Source organism: Enhydra lutris, unplaced genomic scaffold (genome assembly GCF_002288905.1).
Source record: "Enhydra lutris kenyoni isolate GAN:26980312 unplaced genomic scaffold, ASM228890v2 scaffoldscaffold50, whole genome shotgun sequence".
Classification (NCBI taxonomy): Eukaryota; Metazoa; Chordata; class Mammalia; order Carnivora; family Mustelidae; genus Enhydra; species Enhydra lutris.
The window spans coordinates 5,330,100-5,349,874 of record NW_019154134.1 but is presented as its reverse complement, the minus strand read 5'-3'; the positions used below and the strand labels follow the sequence as shown (position 1 = coordinate 5,349,874).

The window sequence follows — 19,775 nt, the reverse complement described above, 5'->3', positions numbered from 1 at the left end:
GCTCTATTATCCTACGGGTTGGTAATGGTCTTAGTTTCTTAACATTTCTCTGGAAAATAGCAAAATCCTCCACTCTTACCTCAAAAATGATAACAGATTCAAATATGTTCCCTTTCCTGGACTGGCTTTATCTTTTTAGTCAAGTACAAGTGGGAAGTAAGGTTGAGCTCAAGGATTTGCTTGAACATGGTTAGCTGACCTGGCCCCGGCTCCCCTCTCTTGCCACTGCTTGAACCACTCTCCCCTTTTCTCAGACACATTCCCACCACAAAGACCACTGTTCTGCTGCAGGAGAGAACAGATTTCCACCTTAGAACTGCTTGTTCAGCAAGTCTGGCTCCAGATGCCACCTACACCTGGGGATTCTGTGAGACCCACACTAATGCCTCAGGTAGGCTTCCCTCCAAATGCGTACTCTCTGACATCCCTACTTTTTGCCTGAGAAGCACTGAGAGCAATCTATAATGAACCCGGTAATTTGCATATCTGGTTCCTTGTTCATTGTCTATCTCTTCAACTAAACCATGAGCTCTACGAGGACAAAAAAACCAGGTTTTTATTCTTCAAAGCTCTGTGCAAGAGCTATGTGCCTGGCCCACAAACAAGGGACCAAACCTGAAAGAAGGAAGCTTAAGCTTTGTACTGAAATGTGTGTGGGGGGGTAAGGTAAAATTTAATTTGGACCAAGTCACGGGTTGCATATTAATGAGACCCTGAACCTTATAGAAATTATTGAAAGCACAGCGCAGGCTAGTTAAATGTCAACCTATAAACGAACCGTTCTCTGCCTTTTTCATGTGGGTTTTCATAGGTGGGTGGTCTTGGTTGAGAAGCGCAGTCACAAAACTCCTTTTGAAACCGCCCGATGCCTAATACGAAGAAGGCAGATTCTCCTGTGTTCGCAATGTGTTATTCATGCTCATTCATTATTCGGTAGCTCGGGAGCAGGTGCTGGGTAGAACGTATCAACCTAATACCCTCATTACTGCTCCGCCGTTTTGTTTTTGAGGCTCAAGTGGCCCTTCTGCTGTGGGAGGTAGAAAAATAGAACGTTTGCCAGGCTTATGATCGACTGAAGAGAAGATTGACCAAAACAAAAAGAAAGGGCATTTTCTTAACCACTCCACAGAAAATGACAGCCTGAAACCACATTCTGGATCCCACTGCAACAACAGATATTATCAGTACACTGCAAAGAAGGAAGCTGACATCAAGTGGAACGTATGAGGCATAAGTAATCAGTTAATCTACCATTTTTTGGACCTTTAGTTTTCTCATATTGGACATGCTGCTTTGGGATATTGAAAAAGATTCAACTTCCCTTATAGATGTTTCAGAGCTAAACAAAACACCTTGGACCAGAGAGATGTTATAAAAAACCACAGATATTTGAAATATCTTGCTAGATCGGAAACACAGAAGACAGTCTCTGGATGACATGGTTTACCATATACTACAGCCAATGGATTTGACTTCTTGAATATTCTCATGGGTTACCCTAATTTTACAGGCAGTTTTAACAAGTTTTTTTTTTTTTTTTTAAATTCGGTCTCCCATCCCATAATATATTCAAAGCAGCCTATCAAGAGTGAGGACAGATGCTGTTCTGAGTAGCACCTGCTACATGTGAAGATTGAAGTCTTAGCAGCTAAGCAAACTGTACAAGCATACGATGTTAGTTTGCTAGGGCTGCTGTAACAAAGTACTACCAACTGAGGAGCTTGCAAAACCCCAGAAACATGTTTATCTCCCAGTTCTGGAGAGTACAGGTCAAAATCTTTCAGCAGGGCTGAAACCTCCCTCTGAAACCTGTATGTGAGAGCCCTTCCTTGCTTCTCCCTAGCTTCTGTGGGTTTGCTGGTGGTCTTGGGCCTTCCTTAGCTTCTAGACGCACCACTCCAGTCCTCATCTTGACATGGTGTCTCCCTGTGTCTTTCACGTAGTCCTCTTTCTGTGCCCAAATATCCTCTTTTGATAAGAACACCAGTTACATTGGACTAGGGCCACTGTAATGAACCACTTTTACTTGATTACCTCTGTGAAGACTCCATTTCTTAATAAGGTCATCTCCTGAGAGACTTGGATTTAGGATTTCAACATATATTTTTGGGAGAGATGCAATTTAGCCCGTAGCCCATACCAACTAAAAATATGTATCTAAACCAATGTTTGCTGCTTTTGGGTAAACAGCAGTAAATAGCTCATCTGATCTTGAGGGTACCTATTGTTTTTGTATGAGTGAAAATAAGGGAGGCTATATTAAGAGCAGACATAGGCTATCTTTGAATCAGATAATCCTACTTTTGAATCTGGTCTTAGTACACTATGATATTAGTAAAATTATTCAACCCCATCATGGTACCGTTGACTCTCAAATTAGGCAGCACATACAAAATGTTTATTATAATGGTGGCCACTGGCATTTGCCCAATAAATGACAGCTCTTCTTAAGTCATTAAGAAGATGATATAAGTGCTTCATAGCATAAATTAAATGGTTAAAAAATGTTGGTGAACAGAAAGGAAGAGGCACCTCTAGGAATTAGAAAAACATGTCTCCAGATGACTCACTCCCAAAGGCTTCAGAAAGCTGGGGGTGTCACTGAGTGGGCAAGTTCATTCATCTGTCACTCAATAATTGCTGACTGTAATGATCAGCTGCAGAAAGATCTCGTTTTCCCCTATGCATTATCATCTCAGGAAAATGAAGTTTGACTTTCAAGACAGGATGGTGTGTGTGAGTCAGACAAAAAGGTGAAATGTCAGCCAGGAGAGCTCTGCCTGTAACAAACTAAAGACCTTGGTTGAAACAGATACTTTTGGTCCGCAACTGGACAGTAGATAAGACCTTAACTGGCCAGTGTGCTAACAGCTGTTTATCACATCTCACCCTCACACGCTCTTTAGACAGTACAGTTTGTTTTGCTTTGTTTTTAAGATTTTTTTCATGAGAGAGAGAGAGAGAGATAGAGCGAGCGCACAAGTAGGGGGAGTGAAAGGGAGAGGAGGAAGCAGGCTCCCCGCTGAGCAAGGAGCCCGAAACGTGACTCAATCCCAGGACCCTGAGATCATGACCTGAGCCAAAGGCAGACACTCAACCAACTGAGCCACCCAGGCGTCACATACAGTACATTTTGGTTACACGGCCTTCTTGGGGAGAAATGGGTATGTGGTAGAGAGCAAAGAAACAATGAGATCATACATGAAGAGCATCCTACCAGAGCTAAGAGGAAATCATCCCAGACTCTTAGGTGTGAAAGAACCATTCCTGATGATTTAGTCTAGCCTCCTTGACAGGGAAGTTTGTGGCTATGTTTAAGGTCATAGAGGAAATAGGATGTCAGAATCTGGTGTAGTACAACTTCCTTAGAGGAAGTATGGGGGACAGATTGATGGTGACCCCAATGATTCCCACTTCCTGGTGTTCATGCCTTGTATCATCCCTGGCCACTGAGTATGGGCTGATTGTATGGCTTGATTCCAACCAACATTATGTAACAAAGTTGAAGAGATGTCACTCCTGTGATTGTGTTCTATTAGGTAATGGTTATTCAGGGATATATACTCTGCCTTTCTAGTATACTCACTCTAGAGTTTTGCTCTCTTCACTGACTTTGAGAATACAAGCTAACACGCATCCTGCAGCCACAAAGAAATTAATTCTGCCAACATCCTGACCAGACTTGAAGTTGACCCTTGCCCAGGCCAGCCTGCAGAAGAGAACCCAGTTGTGGCCAACATCTAAGATGTGCCTAGACTCCTAATTTGAAGAAACCATGAGATAATCGATATATGTTATTTTAAGTCACTTTGTGGCCATTTCTTACATAGCATAAACAACTAATACACCATGGAGGAAAGACAGAGCAGAGCTCCACATGCTGTGGGCACACAATAGGAATGTGTGGAATAAATTTTAAAAGTTGCTTAAAACAGATTCACCCACAGTACCCTTTACCTGCTACATTCACCCAAGGATCACACGTTTGGACTGTCCTTGTTCATTTGTTCAGTCACTGATTTATTCAGCAACCATGCTGGATTAAATTATATGCTGAGATTAAGAACACGAGTAAGGTGGTCTCCACCCGTAAGGGCTTCAGTTTGGGAGGGAGAGACAGTACTTGATAAAAAATCTTGTGATCTAGGGGCTACAGATTAGAAGCATGAATATAACCATTGTGAAGATGCAAATGTGTGTGTGTTGGCGTGTGTGTGCTGGGATATGCAAAAACCACCTATTTTATTTCTACTACGTGCCACAGGATATGGATACTGAAATGTTTCCTTGGCTCCCTTTCATGCTGTGGTATCATTAACTCTGGATGAAGGGCACTTGTCTCTCCTTGTCCCCATTGGAGTCAGCGCCAAGAACACTGTCTAGCAACAAGGTGCTCACCAATCAGGTTTTGAATGGATATTTATGGTAGAGCCATTATCCCTAAAATTTTTCTTCACCATTGAAATGCTGACTTTTGGAAGAATGATAGCCACTACTTGCAAGTAGCTACTTCAGTCCAAGGGCAAATGTGGGAAAACTAGTTCCTATGTGTTTCTTCCTGAAGGCTCCAAGATGAACCCAAGTATCAGTTATCATTCCCTGTGATGATAGCCAAGAAGACAAAGATGATGAATGAAAATACCATCCTGTCTATATTTTGGGCGATCATACATTTTCTTTTATTCCTCCTTCAATACATTCCAGAAACAGCTGGAGATGAAATGTTTGCAACTCTCTACCATATCGCAGTTACCTCTACAAATTGCCTAATTAGAGTTTCATCTCATTCCTGTAGGATTCGGAAAGCAGGGAATATAGATAGATAGATAGATAGATAGATAAAAGATTTGATGAGAGTGGGGTAATTCTTAGAGGAAAAAATGATCAAACATTCCTTCACAAATGGTATTTTGATCCAGGATGACTTACTCTTTTACTATCGTGTACAATTGGCCTCATTATTGTGAATTTATAACTGAGGCTTCTTTAACATCTGACCAGGGAGTGAATACAAATTTATCTTTGGGCCCTAATCATTACTTTCTATCACATTAGTCACTAGAGAGACCTTGGCAATCAACAATTCAAATACCACTATCCCCGCAGGAAGGATTATAACAGGTTTCATGTTCCCTGTTTTCTTCATAAAAGCAAATAATCACTGTGTTTACATTTTAAAATCCTTACTCACCGAGTTAATGTCAGTTAAGGGGGAAGTACTGAGCTAGAAGTTAGCCATCATTTGGAAAGTGACGCTGATTTTCAAGCTGTCCTCGTAGAAAAATATTTGACATTTTGGTAATAAGAAAAGTGTCCAATTACAGAATTCAAAATTAATGGTTATGGAGCAATCCTGTGTCTTCCACAACAACTGTAGAAAAGAAAGTTTCTAAAATTGAGGACAAGTAGCTAAATAGTCTACATATTTAGGAATCTACCAAAAATTAAATTTGGTGGATTAAAAAAAAAAGTCCACAACAAACAAACAACCTCCCCTTTAAGTCTCGGGTGGAATTTATGAAAGAAACAGGATTTACAGTATTCAAAAAAATAACTAAAGTAGACACCGCTGGCAGGAAAGTCAATGTGAAGAAAAAAAATGAAAAACAGAGATGATTCTCTGCAACCCAGGGAGATAAATGAGTGCTTTTATTCGGAGTACACTTCCTCTGACATAGACTGGACTCTTCTTTCTGCTCTGGTTGTTAAAACCCTTTTAAGTCCTCTGAGCTTTCAAGAAACTTTGTTTTGTCCCCTCAAACCGTCATCTTGTCTGAAGTACTTCAGGATTTCTCACAATTTAGCATCTAATTGTAGGCTGTTCTCTCATCAGTGGGTTCCACATGGACCGTCTTTGCCTGGGCAGCCAGACTACATGTCTGCAGGCAGTGGCCATGTCTCACCTTGTCCCACGGTGCCCCCAGAGCCACAACCATGCTGAGCACAAGCAGTGTGGAGAGTGGCGGAGATGTCTGCATGTCCTTCAGGGAGGTCTCCCCTGCTCGTTAGCCATGCAAACTTGGGCGAGTTACCTCATCTTTCTATACCAGTTTCCTAGACTGTAAAATGGGGACAGTGACACCTTCAGCCTCCTGGTTGTGAGCATATTAAATGAGATAAATCACAGGTGCCCACCAGAGCACCTGGTCCCCAGGAATCCCTCAGTAAATGGCAGCCCACCACTGCTCTCCACACGGGTTCGCTGACAGAGCGGGATGATTTTGAAACTTCTGCCATGTCTAGAGACAAAATGTTGTTTTGAGTCTGAAATTAGGAAGTCATATATTTTATATATGCAGATGGTCTTTCCTTGTCTTAGGAAGCTATTGAATTTCATAGACTCTGTTTTCTTTGTTCACACTGTAATAACTCAGAACTCGGGATGGGTCTTATAATCCAATTTTTCTGAGTAGCGGAAAGATATTTTGTTTTGTTATCCTAGATGCCATCAAATCTAGCATAAATTTTGGGGATTTTTTTAAAGAATTTTTTTTTCTTTTTGAGAGGGAGAGCAGGGAACAGAGGAGAAGGGAGAGAGAATCTTAAACAGGCCACACGCTAAGCATGGATGTGGGGCTTGATCTCATGACCCTGAGATCACCACCTGAGCTGAAACCAAGAGTCAGGCACCCATCTGATTAAGCCACCCAGGTTCCCTTGCAGAAAGATTTTAAAAAGAGAATGAAACTACTCAAAAGGTCTTCTCTTCTTCCCCGCTGCTTTTCATGCTTTTAACTCTGCCCGGCAAGCTGGAGCCTCAGAGTGCCATCATTATTATCCTTTTAACACCTCAGACAAAGGAACACAGCTTGTTTTATTGGGTCCCTGTGTTTTAAGCCACTTGACACCTTCTCAATTTGATATTCGGTACTCTGGAGGCAGAAAGCCATGGTTATCAGAGCCCTGTCCCAATTAACATGTTTACTTGGCCACCACTGTCTTAAAAAGCCTTAATGATGTTGATATGCATCCTGATTTTTTCCAGAACATTTATGGGTTTGCTTGTTGCCCAAGCAGAATTATTAACGGTGACTCCTTTCATGCTCAGGAGTAGCCCGGTTTGCATGAGGACTCATATGATTACTCCACGTGAAGACCAAGGCCAGTCTGGAAGTCCTGGCTTTCATGCCTTGTATTCTAATTTTGTCTTCGTTATTTATAAAACTGGCTTTTAGTCAATCATTTGTGTGGTTCTGGCAGTGGTCCTTCCCTCATATTTTTACTACATGCTGGTTATACAGTGAAAAGCCAAACACACAAGGTCCTAACTCATGAGGTTTACACTGCAGTAGAGCAGCATATAATAAGTAGTTGCACATCAACATGTCACAGCTCCCAAGGACAGGTACAAAGGGCTGCAGTGCTCTACCAGAAGGAACCCATATGGGGCACCTGGGTGGCTCAGTCAGCTCAGTGTCTGCCTTCAGCTCAGGTCACAGTACCAGTACCAGGTCCTGGGATCGAGTCCTGCATCGGGCTCCCTGCTTAGTGGGGAGTCTGCTTCTCCCTCTGCCTCTGTCTGCGGCTCCACCTGCTTGTGCTCTCTCTCTCTGTCTCAAATAAATAAAGTCTTTAAAAAATACACACACACACACACACACACACACACACACACACAAAACACATGGAAGTGCAGTGGGGCCTTATAGGCAAGAGAAATACACTGCATTATTTCCTGACCCAAGAAGATGTGCTCTCATTTTCACACCATGCTCAGAATGTCACTGAGTTTGCCTCACACTCATCTGCCACGGTTAGGAGACACTTCAGTACAAAGAGGCTCTTCTGAGAATGGGCATGAAGTAATAATTGTGAGTATGTAAAGGCTAAGGGGCAGAGAGTTAACCCCTGGTCTCTTATTTAAGTGGCAGAATGATGATGAGAGCAACAGAGAGCAATGGAAGACATGAAGGGCAGTGATGTCTGGTGTTAGCAAACTCCTTAGGGTACAAATTATGTTGACTTCTCTGAGTTTTTTTCCCCTCCTGAATTCCTTTTGGAATACATTTCTAAGCATAGGGCAGAGAAAATGAAGCCCAGAGAGAAAAGTCAGGGGACCAGATTCAAATAGGGGAAGAAGAAAGTTGAAGGGTACTTGTCGCCATGCAGACTTCTCATGGTACCTGCCTCCTTTTTGAGATCCAGAGTGTCAGCAACCCAGGCAGACCATGGGTGGGCAATTTGGGGTTCGCTGAGTGAGCATGAATACCCTGAGAGGGACATCACAGACTACCAATAGGAAAGTTTCTCCTTTGAAAGAACCGTAGGGACCAGAAAGTCAGTACGGGAGAAAGACTGCTTGGGAACAGGGTTCCCAGTTACTGACAAAACACCAGGTGTGTTCATTTACTTCCAAGATCCTATATGATTAACCTGTCTGCTTTCTGTTCATCTGTTGCCCGAAGACTGTATTTCCAATACAAATAAGTCCTCCAAAAGACAGGAAATTAAACAATGAGCATATAAGTATACAGGGTTAAGGACACACACACACACACACACACACACACACACACACACGGATTGTTCCATAGTGTCTGTACAAAGAATCTATAAATTATGATGCTACATCTTCACTCACAGGCTCTGTACTAATCTAGATAAATTTTAGGCAAATGTCAACCTAGTGGTTGGCAAATAGTTTATTTGGCGAAATTTTTACTACACTGTAAAGATGTAAACATACTTAAAATCCTAGCAAATTCTTCAAAGATTAGAAACAAGACAGTGGAAGACTCACATGTGTTGATTTTTTCACTTAATGATGTGTACTTAATGCCTATATTTCATATGTGTCATGAATTCGAGTTGGTGTAATAGTTATGACTTTGGGTTCAGAGAGACCTAGGTTTACTGACTTTACTGAATCAGTTCTAGGACTTTTTGGTGGAGTCTTTAGGGTTTTTCTATAGCATCATTTCATCCAGAAATATTGAAAGTTTTACTTCTTCCTTACCAATCTGGATGCCTTTTATTTCTTTTTGTTGTCTGCTTGGTGTGGCTAGGACTTCCAGTACTATGAAATAGATGGAGCCAGAGAATATAATGCTAAATGAGATAAGTCCATCAGAGAAAAACAAATACCATATGATTGCTCTCATACATTGAATTTAAGACACAAAACAACAAGCAAAGGGAAAAAGAGAGAGAGAGAGAGAGAAACCAAGACAAAGACTCTTAACTATAGAAAATAAATGGTTACACAGAGGGAGGCTGGTGGGTGGGGGAATGGGTGAAATAGGTGAGGAGGGCATTTATCTAATGAGCACTGAATAATGTACAGAATTGTTGAATCACTTTATCGTACACCTAAAACTAATATAAGACTGCATGTTAACTGGACTGAAATTAAAATCAGAAACTTAATAAAAAATTCTTATAAATACCCCAGATAATAATTTAATATCTCCAAATCATGGTTTTCGCATACTTAATATGGTCTAACTATACCTGCTGTGATCACTTATCCCACGTTATTATAGAGATTGACATACTATATAGGAAATCACCATTTAAACTACCAATATCTTTACATCACACAAATTCTATTCTTGAAACCAATACTATATCATATGTTAACTGATTAGAATTGAAATAAAAACCTAAGCAAAAAAAAACCCTACCAATATCTTAAAAAAAAAAAAAAGATTTTATTTCTTTATTTGAGAATGAGTGAGAGGGAGAGGGGGAAAAAGTGTGAAACAGACGCCACGCTGAGTGCAGAGCCTGACACAGGGCTTGATCCCACAACCCCAAAATCATAACCTGAGCCAAAATCATGAGTCAACTGACTGAGCCACCTAGGCTCCCCACCTACCAATATTTTTTTTTCCCACCTACCAATATCTTTACAAATAAAAGTATTATCCTTTTTTGGTCTATTGTCTGTTAGGGTTTATAGCTACTGTGTTATTTCTGTGTCTTCATTTAACACGGATTCCACAAGGGAAGGAGACCCATTCTTGTATGTTACCTTTTCTTTGGCTAGTGCCAATACTCATTGATTCTGGTATTATTGTTTACTAACTGTGACTTTGAGCAAATTAAGTTCAATGTGCTCATTTTCTTTTTTTAATCCTCAAAAGAGGGACAATAAGACTACCTTAAAGGACTTTTGCAAGTGTCAGTGAGAATTACCTGTCATGTTCAACAAGAACTTGTTCAATGTACCAGGTTGTGGATTCTTTCCCATACATTCAGTGCAAGGCTGTCCCCTCAGACCTAACTGACCTGTGGATGATACGCTGGCTCTGCAGGTAGTCCAAGGCCATGGCTAGCTCACAGATGAAGAGTTTCACGGTGTCTTCCTGGAAACGGACATTCTGCTGCAGGTGGTAACGCAGGTCCCCGCCCAGCAGGAGGTCCACTACCATGAACATATCCTCCTCATCTTGGAAGGAGTACCTGGAATAGAATTAGAAATGAAAGTGTATTAAATACATTTGCACACTAGAGAGTCCCAGAGGCAATGATACCTCATAGATCAGAACAGAGTGTTCTTGAGCAAAGAGTTCAAGCTTTGGGAGCAGATGGTCTATCCCTAGGTCTATGACCCTACACCTTCAGTTTCCACATGTGTGAAGGGGAATAATAAGAATATCTACCATATTCAATTGTAGTAGAGAACAGATATTACATTTAGTGTCTTGCCTGACATATAGTAAGCACTCAATAACTATTAGCTTATAAAGCCATAAAGCTTAGTTACTAAAGAAAACCACACTTATCCCTTAACATTAACAATCATATCCTAACCACACCATTGCTGGAGGTCCATAAAATATGAATTACGAGGCGTCCTTGAACCATTCTCATTCTCATTTTCCACACGATCAACTTCATTGCCCAGCAACTTTAAAACAAATCATGTACTACGTTAATGATAAGAAAAACATATAAAAGGGCAATAAAAAAAGCGCATAGTACAAGGAAGTAATTCACTTTGGGATAGGGAGGAAGGGAAAGCTTCTCAGCAGAAGTGAGACCTATGTTACATTTTGAAGGATGGTGACAATAATAACCACAAAATGAAGTTAGTGTCACCGATGTCTCCATTGAGCCACTTCTCTGGGGCAGGTGCTGAAGCCCTCTTCAAATTGCACTCCCGGGGACCCCCAAAATGCTGCTCTTAAGCTCCCACTTTAGAAATAAGGAAATCAAAGCCTTTGATACAAAGTCAAACACATGTAGTCTACCACTACATGGTAGAGCCAAAGAGTTCTCCAGGTCCAAAAGTAGGATTTGATAGAGGAAAATAGCCAGCACTGAACACAGAAATGGCAAAGAACACAGTGTGAGTGGAGAAAGGAAACTAGTTTGGGTTTGCTCTAACAACAGGTATGATGGGGAAGCATGGGCCAGAGAGGAACACAGTACAAGATCCTCTGACAGGTGCCTGTTCACAAGTCTGTAGGCGTTGGGGTGACATTGAAGAGTTTTAAGCAGGATGTACAATCAAGCATGGACTTCACACTTGAGGGAGCACAGGATGGAGAGATGGGAAGAGGAAATGAGACACAGGACAGCAGAACTGGACTCTGCTGTTTGCAAAGAGCCTCTCGTAAAAAATGCATTCCTGCTGCTATGATTTATTTTGTTTCCTTTAAAGCAAAGACAGGATTTCTAGGCGCAGTATTGCTCTTCGAATCTGCACTGTTTTGACATGTTTCTTTTGACATAATGTCACTGGGATCACATTTTAAACTTTTATTTGAATCAAAGAATTAAGTGTTCTCAAGCAGTGCCCAGGGATGCAAACTAATTCCTGGTGACAAATTCTTTGCTCAGGAAAGAAATGGAGAACATCAATGACTGAAGAACGATATTTAGTATTTTTCCTTCTCTATAACAATCATTGTGCTAAAGGAGAAGGTGGGGATTTGCAAGGGAAAGAAACAAGAGAAATTCAACGAAGCATTAATCTGAGGTAGTAACATTCTGATGAAGACTACCAGTCCCCGATGTTTACTTGTTCAATGAATACAATTTTGTTTACCACTGAAGACTGATTCACATAGAAGATGACAGATATTAAACCCTTGGGAGAGTTTAGACAGAAACGCAGGAAGCGCTTTTTAAAACTCTGACAACGAATACATTTTTAGTATTGTCTTCTGGAAATGACATTCTTCACCTCAGTGTGATCACTGGCTGGTCATCTGTGCCATGGTTTTAATGGGTACCAGAAAAAGGGCCTGGACTCAGGCTATTTGGTTCACAGTCTTTCCTACTGCACTACTGTGCGTTATATTTGTTGTGTTTTATAGGGCTTTTGCTAAGCCACAATGTGCTAATAAACATGTAATCATCCCTGGGACCTGTGGCACCTTCAGTTGCTTTCAGCTAATGAAACAGAAATGATCCCTCATGGGATGTGGTGATATGGGTGAGGTTTGGGGATCCAAAAAGGAAGAGATGGCAAGGGAAACAGCCTCCGGAGACCAAGCTGGCATACAGAGCAGCTGCTGAATGCATTTAGCTCCCATGGCAGCCAGGTCATGGTCAGAAACCTGGTGACATACCAGAAGACTTCTCTCCCATCTCCGCTGGACTCTAAGGACGGGCAGTGGTATTATTAAATTCACCCTGATGAACAACCTTTTTAATGAGACTCGAGTGAAGCTATTTTTATTCTAAGAACAGACAGATAAAGGTGTCAGTCATAGGCAAGTTAACAACAGCGTTCTACCATGCAAGGGATTATTAATCAAAGAAAGATGTAGCCCAGGCAGGAGACAACATGCTTCCCTTGTCCAGCATGAATATAAATTTATTTAATCATGGAGCTAGGTTTGGCTGTTAAGAATCTTTCTCCTTCAGCGCATCAGATCTGAAGCCCCTTATACAGATCTTAAAAACTCTCAGAGAAAGGGAAGATGAGTATTTGATTATATAGAACCATATCTAGTAAAATATGTGGGCATAATATAGTTTGGTGATGACTAGAATATGAAAGATCATACCATAGTCTGATTATTTATTGATAAAAGAGTAAGAGCTTCCTTATACCTTGTTCATTTATCACAGAGACTCACTGTTACATTTCCATGAGTTTTCTTTCTTAGCTGACAGCTCCAAAAATACTAAGTCTGGTCCCACTGTATATGAAATGCACTGCAGTGTTCTCAGTAGGATAAGAGATAATCAACAAAAGACTACCACATACTCCACCCTGTTCCACCATGTTTGACCCAGACCATGGCAGTAGCTACTCATAGCTTTCTATGGATAATCTTGGACCTCTCCAGTCCTTTCTACACACCATAGTTATTTTTTTGTTTGTTTATTTGACAGACAGAGATCACAAGCAGGCAGAGAGCCAGGCAGAAAGAGGAGGGGAAGCAAGCTCCCTGCTGAGCGGAGCTGGATGTGGGGCTCGATCCTAGGACCCTGGGACCATGACCCGAGCTGAAAGCAGAGGCTTAACCCACTGAGCCACCCAGGCTCCCCCATAGTTATATTTTTACACCATGAGCTTTATATCACCCAGCCACATAAAACCCTTTTACCTCTTTCCATGGCATATAGGATCCTGTATGGTCTGTCTCTGTTTACTTTTCCAGACCTAACTTTAGGTCTCTTCCTTCCATCCCGCATCTAGTAATTGATGCTCTCTCCAGCCTTAGAAGACTGCAGTGTAGTGTGGCCTGTGCCTATGCTCATGATGCTGTCCCCTATCAGGTTCTTTTCATCTTTCACCCTTAGCCCAAGTGACACTTGTCAGAGAGACATTTCTAACACTCCATATTAAATCAGGTCACCTTGGTACATATAATACCTTAGCGTAAATTGAAAATATTTTCTTGTGTGCTTTTGGCTTAACTATCTTCATTCCCACTATGCTACCAGGATGCATGCCTGCTTTTACTCATCTTTGGCTCCTGAGTTCACTGCCTAAAAAGTAGCCTCTACAAGTAGCTACAGAAAATAATAATAACAAATTAATAAATGAACTAAAGAAAGGAAAAGGTTAAAGCCCAAGCTTTGGGTATATGTGCTATACATACATTCCTTGGGTTTTATTCTTTTTTTTTTTTTTTAGAACAACCAGATCTATTTTTTTAATTTAAATTCAATTAATTGACATATAATATATTATGGGTTTCAGAAGTAGAGGTCAGTGATTCATCAGTCTTATATAATACCCAATGCTCATTATATCACATGCCCTCCTTAATGCTCATCACCCTGTTACCCTGTGACCTCACTTCCCCCGCCTCAAGCAACCCTGCTTGTTTCCTATAGTTAAGAATCTCTCACAATTTGTTTCCCTCTCTGATTTCATCTTTTTTAAATTGACATACAGTGTATTATTTGCCCCGGGGGTGCAGGTCTGTGAATCATCAGTCTTACACAATTCACAGCACTCACCATAGCACATACCCTCCCCAATGTTCATAACCCAACCACCCTATCCCTCCCCTCCCACCCCTCCAGCAACCCTTGGTTTGTTTCCTGAGATTAAGCATCTCCTATGGTTTGTATCCCTCCCCAGTCCCGTCTTGTTTCATCTTTTTCCCTCCCTACCCACTGTGACCCTGTGCCCCGCCTCTGAACTTCCTCCTATCAGAGAGATCATATGATAATTGTCTTTCTCTAATTGACTTATTTCACTCAGCATACTACCCTCTAGTTCCATCCATGTCTTTGCAAATGGCAAGATTTCGGTTTTTGATGGCTGCATAGTATTACATTGTATATAATGGAATATATACAATGATATATATTATATATAAGATATACAATGATACACACACACACACACACACACAAAATGATATATACATATATACAATGATACCACATCTTCTTTATCCATTCATCTGTTGATGGACATCTAGGCTCTTTCTATAGTTTCGCTATTGTAGACATTGCTGCTATAAACATTTGGGTGCACGTGCCCCTTCAGGTCACTACATTTGTATCTTTAGGGTAAATACCCAGTAGTAAGATTGCTGGGTTGTAGGGTAGCTCTATTTTCAACTTTTTGAGAAACCCTCATACTGTTTTCCAGAGTGGCTGCACCAGCTTGCATTCCCATCAATAATGTAGGAGGGTTCCCCTTTCTCTGCATCCTTGCCAACATCTGTCGTTTCCTGACTTGTTAATTTTAGCCATTCTGACTGGTGTGAGGTAGTATCTCATTGTGGTTTTGATTTGTATTTCCCTGATACTGAGTGATGTGGAGCACTTTTTCATGTGTTTGCTGGCCTTTTGGATGTCTTCTTTGCAGAAATGTCTGTTCATGTCTTCTGCCCATTTCTTGATTGGATTATTTGTTCTTTGGGTGTTGAGCTTGATAAGTTCTTTATAGATTTTGGATACTAGCCCTTTATCTGATAAGACAATTGCAAATATTTTCTCCCATTCAGTCAATTGTCTTTTGGTTTTGTTGACTGTTTCCTTTGTTAAGCAAAAGCTTTTAATCTTGATAAAGTCCCAATAGTTTATTTTTGCCCTTGCTTCCCTTGTCTTTGGTGATGTTTCTAGGAAGAAGTTGCTGCAGCTGAGGTTGAAGAGGTTGCTGCCCAGTGTTCTCCTCAAGGATTTTGATGGATTCTTGTCTCACATTGAGGTCTTTCATCCATTTTGAGTCTATTTTTGTGTGTGGTATAAGGAAATGGCCCAGTTTCATTCTTCTGCATGTGGCTGTCCAATTTTCCCAACACCATTTGTTGAAGAGACTATCTTTTTTCCATTGGACATTCTTTCCTGTTTCATCAAAGATTAGTTGACCATAGAGTTGAGGGTCTATTTCTGGGCTCTCTATTCTGTTCCATTGATCTATGTGTCTGTTTTTGTGCCAGTACCGTACTGTCTTGACGTTTACAGCTTTGTAATTCCAGATGTTTTACATCTGGAATTGTGACACCGCCAACTTTGGTTTTCTTTTTCAACATTCCTCTGGCTATTTGGTGTCTTTTCTGGTTCCATATAAATTTTAGGATTATTTGTTCCATTTCTTTGAAAAAAAAAATTGATGATATTTTGATAGGAATTACATTAAATGTATAGATTGCCTTAGGTAGGAGAGACATTTTCACAGTATTTGTTCTTCCACTCCTTGAGCATGAACATTTTTCCCTTTCTTTGTGTCTTCCTCAATTTCTTTCATGAGTACTTTATAGTTTTCTGAGTACAGATTCTTTGCTTCTTTGGTTAGGTTTATTCCTCGGTATCTTAAGGTTTTGGGTGCAGTCGTAAATAGGATTGACTCCTTAATTTCTCTTTCTTCTGTCTTGCTTTTGATGTATAGAAATGCGGCTAATTTCTGTGCCTTAATTTTATATCCTGACACTTTGCTGAATTCCTGCATGAATTCTAGCAGTTTTGGGGTGGAGTCTTTTGGGTTTTCCACATAAAGTATCATATCATCTGCAAAGAGTGAGAGTTTGACTTCTTCTTTGCCAATTCAGATGCCTTTTATTTCTTTTATTGTCTGGTTGCTGAGACTAGGACTTCTAGTATTATGTTGAATAGCAGTGGTGATAGTGGACAGCCCTGCTGTGTTCCTGAACTTAGGGGAAAAGCTCTCAGTTTTCCCCCATTGAGAATGATATTTGCTGTAGGTTTTTCATAGATGGCTTTGATGATATTGAGGTATGTACCCTCTATCCCTACACTGTGAAGACTTTCGATCAAGAAAGGATGCTCTACTTTGTCAAATGCTTTTTCAGCATCTATTGAGATCATCATATGGTTCTTGTTCTTTCCTTTATTAATGTATTATATCACATTGATTGATTTGTGGATGTTGAACTGACCTTGTAGCCCAGGAATAAACCCCACTTAATTGTGGTGAATAATCTTTTTAATGTGCTGTTGGATCCTGTTGGCTAGTATTTCGATGAGAATTTTTGCATCCATATTCATCAAGGATATTGGTCTATAATTCTCCTTTTTGATGGGGTCTTTGGTTGTGGGATTAAGGTAATGCTGGCCTCATAAAATGAGTTTGGAAGTTTTCCTTCCACTTCTATTTTTTGGAACAGTTTCAGGAGAATAGATATTAATTCTTTAAATGTTTGGTAGAATTCCTCTGGGAAACTGTCTGGCCCCAGGCTCTTGTTTGTTGTGAGACTTTTGATGACAGCTTCAATCTCCTTACTAGTTATGGGTCTTCTCTGGTTTTCTATTTCTTCCTGGTTCAGTTTTGGTAGTTTATACATCTCTAGGAATGCATTCATTTCTTCCAGATTGTCAAATTTGCTGGTGTATTGTTGCTCATAATATGTTCTTATAAGTGTTTGTATTTCTTCAGTGTTCGTTGTGATCTCTCCTTTTTCATTCACGATTTTATTAATTTAGGTCCTTTCTCTTTTCTTTTTAATAATCCAGCCAGGGGTTTATCAATCTTATTAATTCTTTCAATGAACCAACTCCTAGTTTTGTTGATTTGTTCTACTGTCCTTTTGGTTTCTATTTCATTGATTTTTGCTCTGATCTTTATTATTCCTCCTCTCCTGCTGGGTTTAGGCTTTATTTGCTGTTCTTTCTCCAGCTCCTTTAGGTGTATGGTTAGGTTGTGTTCTTGAGGAAGGCTTGTATTGCTATATACTTTCCTCTCAGGACCGCCTTTGCTGTGTCCTAAAGATTTTTAACAGTTGTGCTTTCATTTTCATTTGTTTCCATGCATTTAAAAAAATTCTTCTTTAAATTTCCTGGTTGATTCATTCATTCTTTAGTAAGATACTCTTTAGCCTCCATGTATTTGAGTTCTTTCCTACTTTCCTCTTGTGATTGAGTTCTAGTTTCAAAGCACTGTGGCCTGAAAATATGCAGGGAAAAATCTCAGTCTTTTGGTACCAGTTGGGACCTGATTTGTGACCCAGGAGGTGATCTATTCTGGGGAATATTCCATGTGGACTAGAGAAGAATGTGTTTTCTGTTGCTTTGGGATGGAATGTTCTGAATATATCTGTGATATCCATCTGGTCCACTGTGTCATATAAAGCGTTTATTTCCTTGTTGTCCTTTTGCTTAGACAATCTGTCCATTTCAGTGAGGGGCGGGTGTTAAAGTCCTCTACTATTATTGTATATTATTGTTGATTAGTTTTTTTCGATTTTGTTATTAATTTGTTAATTTTTTATTTGTTAATTTGTTAATTAACTTGTTAATAATTGGTTTATATAATTGACTGCTCCCATGTTAGGGGCATAGATATTTAAATTGTTAGATCTTCTTGTTGGACAGACCCTTTAAGTATGATATAATGTCCTTCCTCATCTCCTATAGTCTTTGGCTTAAAATCTAATTTATCTGATATAAGGATTGCCACTCTAGCTTTCTTTTAATGTCCATTAGCTTTCTTTTGATGTCCATCAAAACCAAAATCAAAATGGTTTTCCACCCCCTCACTTTAAATCTGGAGGTGTCCTTGGGTCTAAAATGAGTTTTCTGCCGACAGCATATCGATGGGCCTTGTTTTTTTAATCCATTTTTATATCTGTGTCTTTTGATTTGGGCATTTAGTCCATTTACATTCAGGGTAACTACTGAAAGATAGGAATTTAGTGCCATTGTATTGCCTATAAGGTGACTATTACTGTATATCGTCTCTGTTCCTTTCTGGTCTACTACTTTTAGGCTCTCTCTTTGCTTAGAGGACCCCTTTCAATATTTCTTGCAGAGCTGGTTTGGTGTTTGCAAATTCTTTCAGTTTTTGTTTGTCCTGGAAGCTTTTTATCTCTCCTTCTATTTTCTTTTTTCTTTTTTTTTTTTTTTAAGATTTTATTTATGTATTTGACAGACAGAGAGATCACAAGTAGGCAGAGAGGCAGGCAGAGAAGGGGGAAACAGGCTTCCTGCTGAGCAGAGAACCCGATGTGGGGCTCAATCCCAGGACCCTGAGATCATGACCTGAGCCAAAGGCAGAGGCTTAACCTCCTGAGCCATCCAGGTGCCCCATCTCCTTCTATTTTCAATGAAAATATCCTATATTCAGCTAGGATATAGTATTCTTGGCTGCATATTTTTCTCATTTACTCTAATTGCTCTAAATATATCACACCAGTTCTTTGTGGCCTTCCAGGACTCTTTGGATAGGTCTGCTGCCAATCTAATATTTCTACCATTCTCTGTTATAAATCTCTTGTCCCGAGCTGCTTTCAGGATTTTCTCTTTGTCACTGAGACTTGAGTTTTACTATTCGACGATGGGATGTTGACCTATTTTTATTGATTTTGAGGGGGGTTTTCTGTGCCTCCTGGATTTTGATGTTTGTTCCCTTCGCCAAATTAGGGATATTCTCTACTATAATTTGCTCCAATATACCTTCTGCCTCTCTTTCTCTCTCTTTCTTCTTCTGGAATCCCAATTATTCTAATATTGTTTTATCTCATTGTATCACTTATCTCTCAAATTCCCTTGTGATCCAGTAGTTGTTTATCTCTCTTTTTCTCAGCTTCTTTATTCTCCATCATTTGGTCTTATATATCACTAATTCTCTCTTCTGCCTCATTTATCCTAGCAGTAAGAGCTTCCATTTTTTATTTCACCTCATTAATAGCTTTTTTTGATTTTGATTTGGTTAGATTTTAGTTCTTTTATTTCTCCAGAAAGGGATTTTATTTCTCCTGAAAGGGATTCTCTAGTGTCTTCCATGCTTTTTTTGAGCCCAAGTAGTACCTTGATAATCATCATTCTGAACTCCAGATCTGACATCTTACTAATGTCCATATTGATTAGGTCCCTAGCCATCAGTACTGCTTCTTGTTCTTTTTTTTGAGGTGAGTTTTTCTGCCTTGTCATTTTATCCAGATAAGAAAAAATGA

The 19,775-nt window shown here is 40.0% G+C and overlaps 1 protein-coding gene across 1 annotated transcript in view; it reads right to left on the bottom strand.

Moving 5' to 3' along the window:
- Positions 1-19,775, bottom strand: part of LOC111156961 (serine/threonine kinase 32A) — a 127,308-nt gene that overhangs the window by 47,881 nt on the left and 59,652 nt on the right. Inside the window, exon 4 of the mRNA XM_022518140.1 lies at positions 10,231-10,404. Within this exon, the coding sequence (XP_022373848.1) occupies positions 10,231-10,404 (174 nt within the window). The remainder of the gene's footprint in view (positions 1-10,230; positions 10,405-19,775) is intronic.